Here is a 15968-nt window from a genome sequence, read left to right as displayed (position 1 = left end):
ATGAACTGCTGTAAGATTATAATCAAACCAGGTGTATTCTTTCCATGCAAAGACTTAGGACAATGAATTGCTTTGAAATTATATCCGTTCCTTTTTCTAGTTATATCTACACATACAAAATTATTGTACACTCGGCCGTAGGCTTAACTACGTGTATAAAGCTATATAAGCTCTGGATGTCAAAGTTCTTTCTGTTTCTATCTGTACATCATCAGCTCTTGTAGTCAAAATGATGTGAATTACTTAGAATCACTTGATGTTTGTACGACAGGAAGTATAAGGTCATTTGATTGTGAACTATCAATATATTACTGAATGAGGAATCAAGTTTTTCACAAAAATTTGAAACGACGAACTGTTGTAAGATTTTTTCCCGATATTACTATATAGATTCTTTTCATAGTTAGATTTGAAACAATGAAATGTTGTAAGATTATATATATATACACTATACATTCCTTTCCTTACAAGATTTTACAACAATGAATTGCTGTACGATTTCACTCGAGATTACTATATAGATTCTTTTCATAGTTAGATTTGAAACAATGAAATGTTGTAAGATTATACATATACACTATAAATTCCTTTCCTTACAAGATTTTACAACAATGAATTGCTGTACGATTTCACTCGAGATTACGACATACTTCTTTCATTTCGAGCTTCGGAACAATGAACTGTTATAAGATTTTACTAGAGAATACTTTATATATGTTCTTTTCATTCTAAGATTTGGAACATAGAACAGTTGTAATACTTTACTCGAAATTACTATATATATGCGCCTTATGCCAAAATTTGGAAAAATAAACTTAAAACGGCTTTAGAAGCATCACTGCAAAAAAAAAGGCGGCTTTCTTCCTGTTATTGCTCTTATTGTTGTGATTTAGATATACTCATACCTAACAGAATATATTGTTTGTAATTTGAAGTTAGACTTTTGGAAATAATTATCAAAATTCATCTCCATATGTGAGTCTACTTCCTGTACCGCCAAGTGAGGGCTCCACGTTAGCGTTAAATAAATATCTTCATTTGTATTAACCCTTTTGAATTGTTGTCTAGCATTTTCAGTACAGGTTTCGTAACAACAACATTGCGATATATATATATAAAAATCATCAAATTTTAAACATGAGACTTACAAGACATTAAATCATAAACATGAAATTTATAGAATGTCAAATATTATAAGTTTATGTAAGACTTTACGTTTTAAATAATATTTTTATAGAATTTAAAATCCAAAGTTTGATATTCACAAAAAGTAAAATTTTAAACATGATATTTATAAAACGTCAATGTTTTATTAGACCAGGTTTTGAACATATTTTAAATTGGTTGTAGTGAACGCGTACATAGATGACGAATAATTAAAAGTACAGTAATAACTGTGATGATTATTTGATTTTATCTAAAGGGAGTCACAACTTACCAAAGCACTTAGCTCCAGCATCTCGCGAAAGATGTTGTTTCGTCCAAGCTTGCAGGCAAGAGTCAGTGGAGTAAGGCCACAACAATTGAGAATGTTGTCCTTGGCTGGCTTAGTTGGATGTCTTAACGCATAGCCGTACATTTTCTGTAAGGATTTATATGTACTACACCTAAGCACGATTAATAATGTATATATTAAGTGCACGAATATTCAAAACGTTCAACCGTGTCTCAAGAAAAAGTGATCACGTGCTGTATAACGTATGATTAACACACCTCCAATTCAAATTTATATCATAATTATTTTCGCGAAGACATGGTAATTATGTCGATCTAGAGATAAATATACATAGCGATGTCCTTTAAAAGCATCTTGTGATCTGCACTTAAATCTAAAAGTAAGAGGGAAATATCAGATAAGTTTATAAAGCAACATCCTTTTAGAGTAAACACAAAACAAAATCTAACTTTAATTTCTCTACATGGTGAGTCTTTTGTTTATTGGTCAGCGAAAAAAATTCCTTTCGGAAATCATCCTGTTGTTTTAATAGAATATTTGTATGATCTGTATTCCATGATAAGTGTAAGTATGATAAATATTGTCTTACGTCTCCCTTCACTTTAAAGCAGCCATGACAAATAATGACTACTGCTATATTACGACAAGGAGAGAAGAGTTATATGATAAACGACGACTTATATATGTTGAATTAATATATGTTGACAACATAGTATACACTATAAATAGAAACCACGGAAACAAAGTTACCGCTGCTGAAGAAATAAGGTCCGAATCTATTGAATCACTTGTTTTCAGGCTTAACTATTTTTTGACCCTACATAACTCTTCATTACGAAGAACGCAAGTCAACTTGAGGCATGTGGACCTAAATCAGGTCAGTATACCATCTTAACTCCTAATATAAGAATTTAAAATTACTTTCTGCTAAAGTATTGATGTGTAAACCACATTCTTGTAAAATACATTAGTGGAACTACTCTAAGTGACCAATCATATCGATACCAAACTTTCTCTACTTAAATCTACCCGTTTTTAATCCATCATTTTGCAACAGACAAAAATATTGACATCACAAAACTACTCGCCCCCTCCTATGGCCCTGCGGTATGTTTGCGGACTTACAACGATAGAAACCGGGTTTCGATACACGTGGCGGGCAGAGCACAGATAGCCCATTGTGTAGCTTTGTGCTTAACTTCAAACAAACACAAAACTACTCACATCAAACGTTAAGTTATCTAAAATATCGTTCCGGGTCATATATAATTAATACTGTTGTTCCCAGAATTTAGCACATATATTAACAGTAAAATCCAGAACTTCAACAGATTTACCCAAACGTTTGCAACCAAAACTGACATATTACTTTCTTCAGCCAAACAAGCCTTAAACTACTTACTAACTTTAATTTACCCACTTCACTTGACCTGCTATTGTATTCTACTTTAAACTAAAACTTCAAATACTTCCTTTCTCTTACCCTTGTCTTGACCTTCCAATCTCACGTTATTCTCTCGAAAACAGACTCTGTTTACAAAACATCTCACGATAGTGATTGCCAGAAAGATACAAAACAAAACAAACAATAAAACCTAGCTACTTAGACTTTCTAACAAATAAAGAATCGCACTTAAAAAGATATCTTAAAGCTGTTGAAAACTTTGACACCATACATTTGCTCTCAAAATAGCCTCAACCGAAAAGAAATTACTGATTACAGGGATCCTAGTTTTGGCAATAATACTGTAATAAAGCCAACTGACAAGGGTAACGATAATGTTATTCATAAAATAATACCAAATCACTGAAGCCCCAATTTAACAAAACCAAATTGCAAAAAAGGTACCTTTAGACTTTACAGCTTAGTTTATAGTGACAAGCTTAAAGATTGTTTCTTTACTTTTCATCACTTATGATATTTAGTGTCTGAAACCTATTTCTTAAACCTAGCTGAAATGCAACTTTTGATTCTGGAATTTTGAGCTTAACAAAATCAAAAGTTATAGACTTTTTTGCACAGTTTTATTTTTATCTTTATAACAATTAAATATCGACCAGCATTTCCTATGTCTGCGCCTCTAAGTGACCTGACATCATGCCATAAGGATCTATACCTACAGGATATGGCTATGTAGTCTATTTGATTTACAATTAAACCATCAGGGATTTTCCATATTTCTTTGTAAGTTTCTCGATGTGAAAATAATGTATCTACAATAATTAAATTATTCCTTTCTCAACATTCCACAAATAATCTGAGGTCATTATTATTCTGTGGCTCCTTGAAAACCTAGTAAGAACGACCACATTGTCAACATCACTCTAGCATTCATGTCTTCCATTAAAATTTTAATATCTTTTCCTGAAATTGCATTCAGTAGACCTTGCAGTTTTAGAAAGGACTAGCCTCTTACTACTTATTTCGAGCCTTCTGTTGGAACATAACAGACTACGAGATTAGGTTTACCATATTTTGTTAAAGCATGCAGTCAGTAATCTTAATATAGGCTCTTGTGTCAACAAACTCGTTGCTGCTCTAATGAAACAGAACAAAGCCACTCCGTGTGAATGTAGGTCATTTCGATCTCAAAATAAAACTAGTTTATTTTCAATCTTGTTCTAATATACCTACATACAGAAACACCCAGAACATCCAGATCATATCTAGATATTTGTATCACATGTTTGATTCCTTTTGCTGAAACCCAAATAGTCCGAACATTTCAGGCACAAAACTTCATAAAATGCTTTGACTCAATGCATTCATACACACTTCTCCCTCGTTTCACATTTCACCAGAACTAGGGAGTTCATGTCCATTCCCCACTCATCTATCAAAAATGCAACTACCTTCCGCAGTAGGTTTTACCTCATTAGTAATTTATGTAATTAGTAAATTTAAAGTAAGCAATGATTAGCCAACAGGACCCGAGGTCAGTTATTCCGCCAATTACTCGGCTTATGTCACTCGGAAGCGTTCAATTGATGACTGAACTTGTGTGGTACTGATGAAGCGCCGAAGTGGGTAATGGACTCGCCACATCCTTTATATCTAGTGTTGATAAATGACTGTAAATGTAGCAGAAATGATTGAAGTAGATACTCTAAATCTTACAGAATTTTAGATCTATGGTTAATAAGACAAAGCAACGAGATCTGAAGAAGATACGCCAGGCCTAACAGAAAAGTTTAAGCTTTAGAGTGAGAGACGAAGCAGAAGTACTAGTATCAGCATCTCCAGGTCTCACTTTGATTTCATCTTGTAAGTGGAATATAATAGCAATAATTATATTAGAATATCTAGTGCTCACAGAGTTTTAGTTTTTTCTACGTACATAATTCTTCAGTACTTCTAAAATGACATTTAGACTATGTTTTGGATGTACAGAACAACGCTAGAAACCGGGTTTCGATACCCATGGTAGGCAAAGCACAGATAGCCCATTATGTAGCGTTATGCTTAACTTCAAACAAACAAGCTATAGTATGTTTATATTTGATAATCACTAAAATAGTTTCTGGTTGTTTTTATACCGGTTTATCTATAGTGATCTCTATGTTTGAATATGTTTTATTCCTTGGTATATATATATATACAGATTGGTTTATTTTTGTTGATACTATTCTCTCAACTATTATAAGTATTAATTTTGGTTACATTTACTAACCAGCTTATCCCTGATGACCACTACATGGAGAATCATGTTGCCAAGTGTGTCCTGCAGATTGGGATCAGCTCCACGACGTAATAACATGTTATAGGCTGTCTCATCCTCACAACACGCCGCCCAAGCTAAGGGATACTCTCCCATGTAACACAAACCTGGGAAATGGAATGGAAAACATAGGTTTGGCTATAACAATATCTCACTACAAATAAGAAGATGAATAAAAGAAAAACACTAATGAAGTTTTTGAGAAAAAATTACGAGTGTTTACAGTTATTAATTCCGTAGTCGTGAGTTTTCACTTATTTAGTTATTTGAATAAATTGTTCTCTCTTCACTCGAAAATATCTTTATGAAAGAAATGCTCGATATAAAGCTTAAGTACACATGAAGAAAGAAAGAACTTTTAAAGTGTCAGTAAATTATTATTGCTTTTAACGAAAAAAATAAAAATAAATTTGCAAAAAATAAAGTTGTGAGTGAAATAAAAATAATAAAAATGAGGTTTTGGTTTCCATCACAATATTTCATAAGATGATAACTTTAACCACAAGTTTTCTTATGAATTATATTTATTATAGTGCACTGTATAAAACAATTGAAAGAGAACCGGAAATTGTAGTATTATAACTAAGCAAAAACAAAACCATTGTCATAATGTGGATCCTAATACGTTGGAAAATTAAAACGACGAGCAAGACTGGGATTAAGGACCATAATAGACACATAGAAGACTCGGTAATAACGATCTATCTTCAATACCCTATCATATTTGAGAAGACGATATGATAAAAATGGAAAGGATAAAATCATTTTTCTACATCCATTTAATTGATGACATACTCAGTCAACATACCATAATAAGGCAACAAAACCCCTCTTGAAAATATTCAAATAGTCATTTGTTTAAAGGTCTAATGGAGTAGGCAACAGTCGAACAGAATGTTTATCAAGAAGACTTAGAATCGAATCCTGGACACTATCAAAATAGAAATAGTTCTTCTCAGGGATTCTATAATCAGAGGATAGCAACGAAACATAATGTCTAGGTATAATAATAATTAGCATATAGTTGTAAAAATAAAATAAAACTAGTTACAAGGTGAACATAAAGTCTACTAAAACATATCAACGGTAAGCATCTGACTATAAGTCATGTGATCGGAAATGCAAAAGGATTGGGTATACATTCTATGCTCCAAATAGTAGTCTTGCACAGTTTTGTCTCAGTTGTCACTTTGAAGTGAATCACAGAGATTAAAGTTGCTCCAAATCCTTCAAGAGTCATGTCTGGACTTGAAATTGGAGAGTCATTGGACAAATGGCAGCCGACGAATCACAGCAAGTTTTGCGAACTGGCTACAAGTGTTTCAATGGGTTGTTAGTACAATGTGGAACCAGGTCCAACTTACAACATTATACATTTCGAAGAAATATTTAAGGAAACAAGTTTTATCCAACAACTTGCATGAATAACACCTGAACATTTTCGTATTCTCCAAATGCATAATACACGGCGAATAAAAAAACACATCTATATTCAAATGATTTAGGAATAAGATAAAATAAAGCTATAAAAGATATATGTTTAAGGACATTAGGTACACGAGTAACAGTAAAATCCCAACACTGAAACATTTTTCTTTGATAAGCTGTAAGAAGGAGCTGGTTATGTACCGTGTACGTTTGCATTGTTTTCAAACGTAGTTTGTTGTCCAGGTTCGCTCAAACTACTCGAGGGCTATTCGAGACAGCCCTAATTGTAATGTTGCATATAGCCCTCGATGAAATGCCTTCCCACTAGTCTGTCACTTTACAATTAGGAACCACTGTTGCATATAGCCCTCGATGAAATGCCTTCCCTCTAGTCTGTCACTTTACAATTAGGAACCACTGTCGCGAATAGCCCTCGATGAAATGCCTTCCCGCTAGCCTGTTACTTTACAAGTAGGGACCACTTTCGCGAATAGCACTCGATGAAATGCCTTCCCTCTAGTCTGTCACTTTACAATTAGGGACCACTGTTGCATATAGCCCTCGATGAAATGCCTTCCCGCTAGCCTGTCACTTTACAAGTAGGGACCACTTTCGCGAATAGCACTCGATGAATTGCCTTCACTCTAGTCTGTCACTTTGGTCCCTAATTGTAAAGTGATAGACTAGAGGGAAGGCAATCCATCAACACCGCCAACTCGCTATTGTAATCGAATAGTGGGTTTTGATCGTCACTCTTATAACGCACCCACACCATGCGGAGCGCGATGTTGTTTTTGGCGGTAACGAAGAGCGAACCACAGAAACTTGGTTCCAGTCTGGCACGCTAACAGCTGGACCACACTCGGATAACGTGAAATGTTACATGTATTACCTAAAGCATATGCCTAGGAGAGTTTCTTGTATGTGTTTAACACTAGCCCTTCATATGTATTCAAGTAAACTGCTTTGACAGGAACTTAAAACATTTTGTCAGGGGACTTAAATAACTAAATGGGTTTTCTCGGGGCACTCCCGTTTCCCCACACAACAAATTTCTCGGTATAGGGTTCATATATCCCCGCCGTCCTGATAAACGGCCGTCTGCTTCTTTCTCACTTCTAATGGCAAAGTCTGGATGTTTGATACTTCGACCTCCATAATAAGGGCGGCTTTTGCTTTGCATTCCTTGCTTCGACGTCATAACCTCTGCAATCATATAAATGGTCCTCCAATATTTATCTTAATCGTGAGGCCTGTAAACCAAAAACAATTATATATATGTATGTATACATATATGCATATATATATATTTGTATTTTATATAATTTTAACGCTGGTTTCATAAAAACCTTTCACGAGCGGGGCAAAAAAGGGATAATAATATCCCTGAATACTCCATTTGAGAAAGTTTCTTTCCTTTTCAAACTAAACACCTGCCACGAATAAAAAAAAAATAACCAAGAGTTACGAGTGCAGAATTAACAAAGAATAATAAAAATATCGTGTAGGTTGTTTATAACGCAGCAGTTACATTCTAATCACAAGAAAAGAAATCCATCAAGAATGAAAGGTCAGAAGCTCTGACTTGAACATGGCCACTGAAAGACGGAATAGGTTGTTTATAACGTAGTAGTTACATTTTGACCACAGGGAAATAAATCTGTCAAGAATAAATTATTATAATCTCTGGCTTGGACATGGCCGCTGAAAGATGGCGTGGTTTATTGTTTTATTTTATCAAGTATCGCTATATTCTAACGACATGGAAAGACATCTGACAAGTTTGTTTGTTTGTTTTAGAGCAAAGCCGCATTGAATTATCTGCTATGTCCATCGCGGGAAATCAGACCCCGAATTTTAGCGTTTATAGTCCGTAAACTTACCGCTCTCCCACCAGGAGACAATCTGACAAGAAAAGAAAGTCTGGGTTGAACATGGCCGCTGAAATGTGGCGTAGTTTATTCATAACGTACTGCTAGATTCTAACGATAGGGAAACAAATCTGACAATAATGAAATATCATACAATAACGTTGCCACTGAAAGATGCTTTAATTTGTTTGTGACGTACTTGTTGTTTTCTTACCAGAAGGAAGGGAATCTGTCAAGAATAAAAGGTCATAAGCTATCGCTTGAACATACACGCAAGAGGATTTTATAATGAGCGTAAGCTGTTGTGGGGAATACATCCTAATTATGAATGTATTTTGGTCTAAATAGCTTAGTGTTAGCGTGTACTTCTTTAAAAATGGTTAACAGTTTCGTATATAACATAACGACTCTAGATACTCAGACTTTAAACAGAAATGCTTGTCACTCACGAAGAGTTTACACCTTTTTTCTTTAAACAATCGATTCGTTTATGATCTTGTTTCTCTCGTGGTATGCTAACATTCCCTTCCCGTTATTCTTTCTTTTATATATACTAAATACGTTTATGCTTTTGCTGTTTTATAAAAACATTAGTAATTGGACAATTGAGTTTTGTACAGATTGTTCTGTCGTGGTACTTACAAATTGCAAAATAAAATCACGTGCGTGTTATCAGATTATGGTTTAGTAAACAATCCCAACCCGTTCTCCGCCTCTTGTAATTTTAGTTAGTTATTGATCCAATATATGTTCAACAGTAAACACTGGCAAATTGATATGTTTGATTGTTTGCAAATATTTTCATGCAATAATTTGCATAATTGCAGTAACAAAAATGGAAATACATGTCGACTCTGTTCCTAATACAATGTGTTTAAAGTTAATTGATAATCAAACTTGTAAAAATATTTATATATATTGGTAAAGGACTTATAAAATGACTAAAACCATTTTGCTTGCAGCATGTGAAAAAGTAAAAACATGCTTCAATATGATTCAACTGCTTGAATCATTACGTTTTGTAATTCTAAAACATGAAGTGATTTACATGACAATGTAAATATATACATATATATACAAATTACATTTCAAACGTGAAGTTTAGTCAATTTAAAACGTTATTACTAAGCAGCTCAAAGTGATTTACAGAGCACCAGAAATATATATATATTATTTTTACATCTGAAACATGAAGTACAGTAGTGAATTAAACTGTCTAAAGTAATCTAAGCGGCACCGAAAACAAATTTCCAGCTACCATTGCGAGTCAGTCCTGTATACATTAGTACTTCCAATGTCAACTAATCCTTACATATGAAACATGAAGTACAGCAGTGAATTAAACTGTCTAAAGTAATCTAAGCGGCACCGAAAACAAATTTCCAGCTACCATTGCGAGTCAGTCCTGTATACATTAGTACTTTCAATGTCAACGTAATTCCTTACATGTGAAACATGAAGTACAGCAGTGAATTAAACTGTCTAAAGTAATCTAAGCGGCACCGAAAACAAATTTCCAGCTACCATTGCGAGTCAGTCCTGTATAAATTAGTACTTTCAATGTCAACGTAATCCTTTTTTTTTAGTGCCTGGAAATTTCAGAAACTGCTTGAGATTTCGAAATTACCACATAAGCAAAGTGAGCAGTAAAATTGATAATAATAATAAAGCTAAAATTATATTCGTTATGAGAACTGATGTTTGTAACACTTCTTCTAGGAGTGGAAAATAATTCATCAAAGACGGAGAAGCTATTTATTATAAGGCAAAAAAAAGTTCATTGTTTTGATCTATTCTAGGCCTTGAATCTTGGTTATTGTAGTCTTTTCTTAATATCCTTTATGTGGTAGATTCTTGACATGATACCCTGCTGCAATCTGTCATATAACTCGTATAATTATCTATTTTGTAGAGTCTGCTTGATATCTTGGTGCAACATGTCACGTAATGTGTGTATTTATCGAGTTCGTAAGTTGTTTTCTTGATACCTTGTTGTAACCTGCCACATAATTCACGTATTTATCTTGTGCGTATATTTTATACTTGATTCCCTGCTGCAACCGGTCACGTAACGTGTATTTGTTTACATTTTAGAGTTTTTACTTTATCTCTTCTGCAACCGGGCAAGCAACACAAGTATTTACCTATTTTGATAAGTATTTACTTGTATTTGTATTTTGTATTTATGGCAATGTAACTAAGCCTATCAGCCGTCGTCCATAATATTGAACTGGAGACCCGAGAGAAGGCAGACGATCAATGGCAATCTACTACTCAACGTCCTCGTCAAGGGATTGACTGTCACTCTTACAATGCATTAACATCTTAAGGTTTCGGGGAATATCTTGTGGTATCGATACAGAGTCCCTCTATAGGGCCAACAATCTCCCTGGTCTATATTTGATAATTTGCTACAATATGTTGAGTAATTCATGTATATATATATTTTCTGAAGTGTTCTGTACTTTTTGCATTTTGAGGATTTATTTTCTATGAATACCACTATATCATGAACTTTTGTAGAGAAACCTTTAGGGAAATATGGGAGCAAAAACTGTGGTTCGTCAGTCTGTTTCAGTTTGTCTTGTGATTCTGTACTGAAGTAAGTATTGATCCAGTGTTCTTGAACGTAAGAAAGGTAATAAATTGCATGTCATATTAATTACCTTCTGGTTGGCACGTTAGTTTTGTGGGAAATTGCTTTTTTTAGGAATAAGTTTTGATGTAGTTGTAATATTTGCTGTATTAGATTTGATTATTTCTTTTAACTAACTTGCTCAGAAAATTTATCTGCCTTTGCTACGTGTACTGATTGATCGTTTTTTTCCCTTTTTTGTCACCTAAAGAACAAATAATTTATATTCTATGATCCAAAACTACGAAACGTTTCATTAATAGCTAAAGATTTGATGAGTTTAAGTTCAGTCCGAAAAGAAATTAAAATATGTTACTAAAATAACAGATTGCTAACTTCGAAGAATTCAAAGAAAGGTAAATCTGTCTCCAGATTAAAAAAAAAAGATTTTGAGGCTGAATTACTAACAAATAGAGGACTGAAATCAAATATATTATATCGGGTAATCAAAATACCAACAACATTTAAAGTCAGAAATGTTATGTCTATAAATATAAACTGTATAAGTTAAAAATACTGTGACTAATAGTGTGAACTATATAGATTATAGATATTGTGACTATGAATATGAGCAATACAGGTGACATACATCATGTTATAAGTATTGACTTTGCACATTAGGAACATCGTGATTCAGGCAACATACTTTTTTCTATTATGTTGTAGTCTAACTTTGAAAATATCTATCCGGAATAAATAATTTTAAGGATTTTAAGGTACTTTTCTGTGTTCAAAGATCCTAGCCAACCTAAGGAAGTTTGTTTTAATGATTTCAAGATAAATTAAGGTAAAAATATTGAACAAGCTATAAATATAAGAACGGTATATTCTCACCTTATAATTTTATCAACAAGTAGAACTGTTCTTATCATGGTTCAGAGTAATAAGTTCTGAAATGTATATTCTCAAAACCAGTATTCTAATGGCACGCTTCGTTTTAGAGAAAAACACTCAAAGACGAAAATTTAATTATCTCTGCAGCAAAGATTAGCGGAAGTATTTACTTACAACCCCAAAGAAAAGAGATAAAATACTAGCTTTGTAGAAAAGTTGGTTCTCTGTATATTCAACAAGAAAAAAGAGAAACTCTACTAGATATACGGAAAATTTGGTTATTAGTATATCCAAGAAGAGAAGAGAGAAACTCTACTAGAGACATATGAAAATATAGCTACCTACAATCCATGAAGAAAAGAGAAAAACTCTACTAGATAAGTGGGAAAGTAGATTACTTGTACATCCAAAAACGCAAGAGAAAAAGTCTACTAGATACGTAGAAAATTAGTTTTTGTACATCTGAGATGAGAAGAAAAAAGATCTATAGATAAGTGGAAAAAAATGGTTATCTGTACATCCCAGTAGAAAAGAGAAAACTACTAGATACGTGGAAAGTTTGTTGTCTGTACATCCAGGGAGAAGAAAAAAATGTCTTCTAGATAAATGGGAAAATTTGTTGTCTGTACATCCAAAATTCTACTAGAAACGTTAGCTACATATACATACAAGAAGAGAAAATCTCACCTAGATACGTGGAAAGTTTGTTGTCTGTACATCCAGGGAGAAGAAAAAATGTCTTCTAGATAAATGGGAAAATTTGTTGTCTGTACATCCAAAACTCTACTAGAAACGTCAGCTACATGTACATACAAAAAGAGAAAATCTCACCTAGATACGTGGAAAGTTTGTTGTCTGTTTTTGTATGTACATGTAGCTGACGTTTCTAGTAGAGTTTTGGATGTAGAGAAAATCTCACCTAGATACGTAGAAAGTTTGTTGTCTGTACATCCAAAACTCTACTAGAAACGTCAGCTACATGTACATACAAAAAGAGAAAATCCTACCTAGATACGTATACAAGTTGATAACCGTCTTTATTTAGTCAATGTGACCAGCTTTGAACTATGGAATGACGTGATCAGTATACCAAAGTTCGTTACATTGGCTTTACCCTGCCTAAAAGCTTTCATTTTTGTTTTATTATTTTATTTGGAAACAAATTACGCTGCTGAGCATAAACACTAAAATTTTTGACATAATACTATGTGTTAACTTGTAAGATATTGGGGCTATTTGGCGAAAAATGGTTATAATCTGCTAGACATCGTGTTTTATAACTTTGAAGTGAAGTAAAAAACACAATTACGCAAAACATACACGCTTGGCGGTTGGGTTTTGTTGCTTAACTCGTGACTACATTTTCACGGAAATACAAAACGCCACCTTACCTTCGAAATCTGTCTGCTTTTTAGGAGATGGTCGCTGTTGATCGTACGGCATGAAAAATCGTCCTGTAGCTCTTTGATTGATATTAGCGCCACCTTCGACGCTCAGGAGAACTAAATCCCAAATGTTGTACGCTATACTTAAATGTAAGGCACTAGCTCCTGAAAAAAAAGACACATAAACACAAATAATCAGTATTTAGGTGTATTTTTCTAAACTTGTCACTTGTGAGTATTAATACAAAAATGTTGAGCAAAATACATGTGACAGAAACAAAAATTGTTTTATTTCATCTTTAGCACATTATGGTACGAATTTCTCAAAATTCCAACAGTTATTTAAATATTACCCCTTATTCTTGAGAATGATATTCTTCTGCTGAAAATGAGAGATTGATATTTATTTAAGATATCAATGTGCATGTGCAAACTATCCAAGGTAACATATTTAAAAAATAGCAAATAATCTTCAACAACGTAAGTATTGTATAAAAAGATATTTTAATGTGTACAGATGCCAGATGGTGTTGGAAAAAGAATGGGGTTTTCAATTACTAATATTTTAATGTGTACAGATGCCAGATGGTGTTTGAAAAAAATGGGTTTTCAATTACTACTATTTTAATGTGTACAGATGCCAGATGGTGTTTGAAAAAAAATGAGTTTTCAATTACTACTATTTTAATGTGTACAGATGCCAGATGGTGTTTGAAAAAGAAGGGGTTTTCAATTACTAGTATTTTAATGTGTACAGATGCCATATGGTGTTGGAAAAAGAAGGGGTTTTCAATTACTACTATTTTAATGTATACAGATGCCAGATGATGTTGGAAAAAGAAGGGGTTTTCAATTACTATTATTTTAATGTGTACAGATGCCAGATGGTGTTGGAAAAAGAAGGGGTTTTCAATTACTAGTATTTAAAATAGTAGTAATTGAAAACCCATTCTTTTTCAAACACCATCTGGCATCTGTACACATTAAAATAATAGTAATTGAAAACTCATTCTTTTTCCAACACCATCTGGCATCTGTACACATAACTCGAGTTTTAAACAAGTTATTTTTATTTGTTGTAAAAAACAGAATAAATCGAGCTTACCAAAATATTCTTCTCCTTCTATGATATCCCAGGCTAGATGAGGATATATTTTGAGAAGAACACGTGCGATACGCGCGTGCATTGATGTGTTGCACATGATGAGCACATGCAGCAAGCTTTCTCCCAACATTCCACGAAACTCAAGTTTCCAACAAATACGCCTTTCTTCAGGGTTAACGTTAGCCAGACGGGAAGCACTAGACATCAGAGAGTCCACTGGTATGGCCACCTAGAAAAACCGAGCGACTCGTTAAAAATTGGGAGTACAGAAAGATCGATATAAATCGCGTAAATCTATTCCACAGATATAGAGTGAATTAAATGGTGAAACAGAATGAAAGTTATTCGTAAATTCAAAAACTATTACAATATTTTAAGTTATTTGAGATGTCCAGAATGCCCACTAACCATCTTGGCTTTGTATAGGTGTACCAGCCTCTGGTCAACCTCCTTCCAAGAAAAATCTTAGCATGTTTAACAACTTTCTGTGAAAAACAATATCTGTAAAGAGAAGTTTCAGGATTGTCAACAACCATCTAAAAAAACCCTATTTGGAAAGGGAATTTTCAGTATTGCTAACACCCCTATCTGGAAATGTAAATTTCAGAATTGTTAACAGCTCTGCGGGTCTAGGAACGTCTTTGCCTGGAAAGGAAAGTTTCAACTTTAGCTAACAGTTCTCAATGTTTGATCACTTACCAAAGGAAACATTCTATTATATTTCATAGAGATATAATACTTGCAAATTTAAGTTATTTTTCCTTTATATACAAAGTCATCTATTCACAAATATCTACTTTTCAAAGTCAGTCATTTCATTTTAAAGTTTGTCACTTCTAAGTTTAAAACTTCAATCACGCAATGTATGCATTTCCAAAGGAAAATTATTCGATGCTGACGTCAGACACTGGAGTTACTTAAAAAGCTGACGTATATAATGAATCAGAAACGATAGTTGATTATAGATTTATAGATGCATTAATTTTAATTCAGCATGAGACACAAAGATTTGAAACATAAAGCACGCAACAATGCTTGTTCTTTACGTTTTAAAGATTAATTCTGTCTGACGTCATAATCTCTTGGTGAGCGGAATTTCGAGCGGTATTTGGAAACAAGTCTCTTATTGCACTATATTATCATTCAAAGTAAAAGGTCTCAGAATAGAATAATACTCCAGCTACTGCCTTAATAGCTCCGTGACCAGCGGCATTCAGTTATTTACTTACACTTAACCAGTAATAAGCTAATTTAGGAATACTATTTAGAAACATCATTTAGGATCTGTAGGACAGTAGGAGTATACACCTTTGTCAGTCAGTCCAGAGAACCTTCCTTCTAGACTTTACAGTGTAAGCATTGAAACACGATCAAGAATAATCCTACTTAATACGTCGAAAACTAAAAAATAGCAAACTAAAAATGACTTTCAGAATGTTAATATAAAGCGCTTTAGTCAAATTATTCATAATTTTTGTTCTTCAAATGTGGCCAACGCGAATTATATAACATTTAAAAATGAAGAGAGAAGTTTT

At 33.5% G+C, this 15968-nt stretch overlaps 1 protein-coding gene across 1 annotated transcript in view; it reads right to left on the bottom strand.

The window, feature by feature from the left end:
• Positions 1-1438: 1438 nt before the first annotated feature.
• The window catches only part of LOC111086603 (transient receptor potential cation channel subfamily V member 6-like), a gene marked incomplete at its 3' end in the record, with an annotated part of 25154 nt that continues 10624 nt past the window's right edge, over positions 1439-15968 (bottom strand). The window contains exons 2-5 of the mRNA XM_022390114.1: positions 14434-14662; positions 13335-13493; positions 5128-5282; positions 1439-1582 (exon numbers count right to left, since the gene is read on the bottom strand). Coding sequence (XP_022245822.1) covers positions 1439-1582; positions 5128-5282; positions 13335-13493; positions 14434-14662 — 687 coding nt within the window. The remainder of the gene's footprint in view (positions 1583-5127; positions 5283-13334; positions 13494-14433; positions 14663-15968) is intronic.

The sequence above is a fragment of the Limulus polyphemus genome, unplaced genomic scaffold (assembly GCF_000517525.1).
Source record: "Limulus polyphemus unplaced genomic scaffold, Limulus_polyphemus-2.1.2 Scaffold1247, whole genome shotgun sequence".
Taxonomy (NCBI): domain Eukaryota; kingdom Metazoa; phylum Arthropoda; class Merostomata; order Xiphosura; family Limulidae; genus Limulus; species Limulus polyphemus.
The sequence above is the reverse complement of the archived record's forward strand: the minus strand, read 5'-3'. Positions and strand labels throughout refer to the sequence as shown.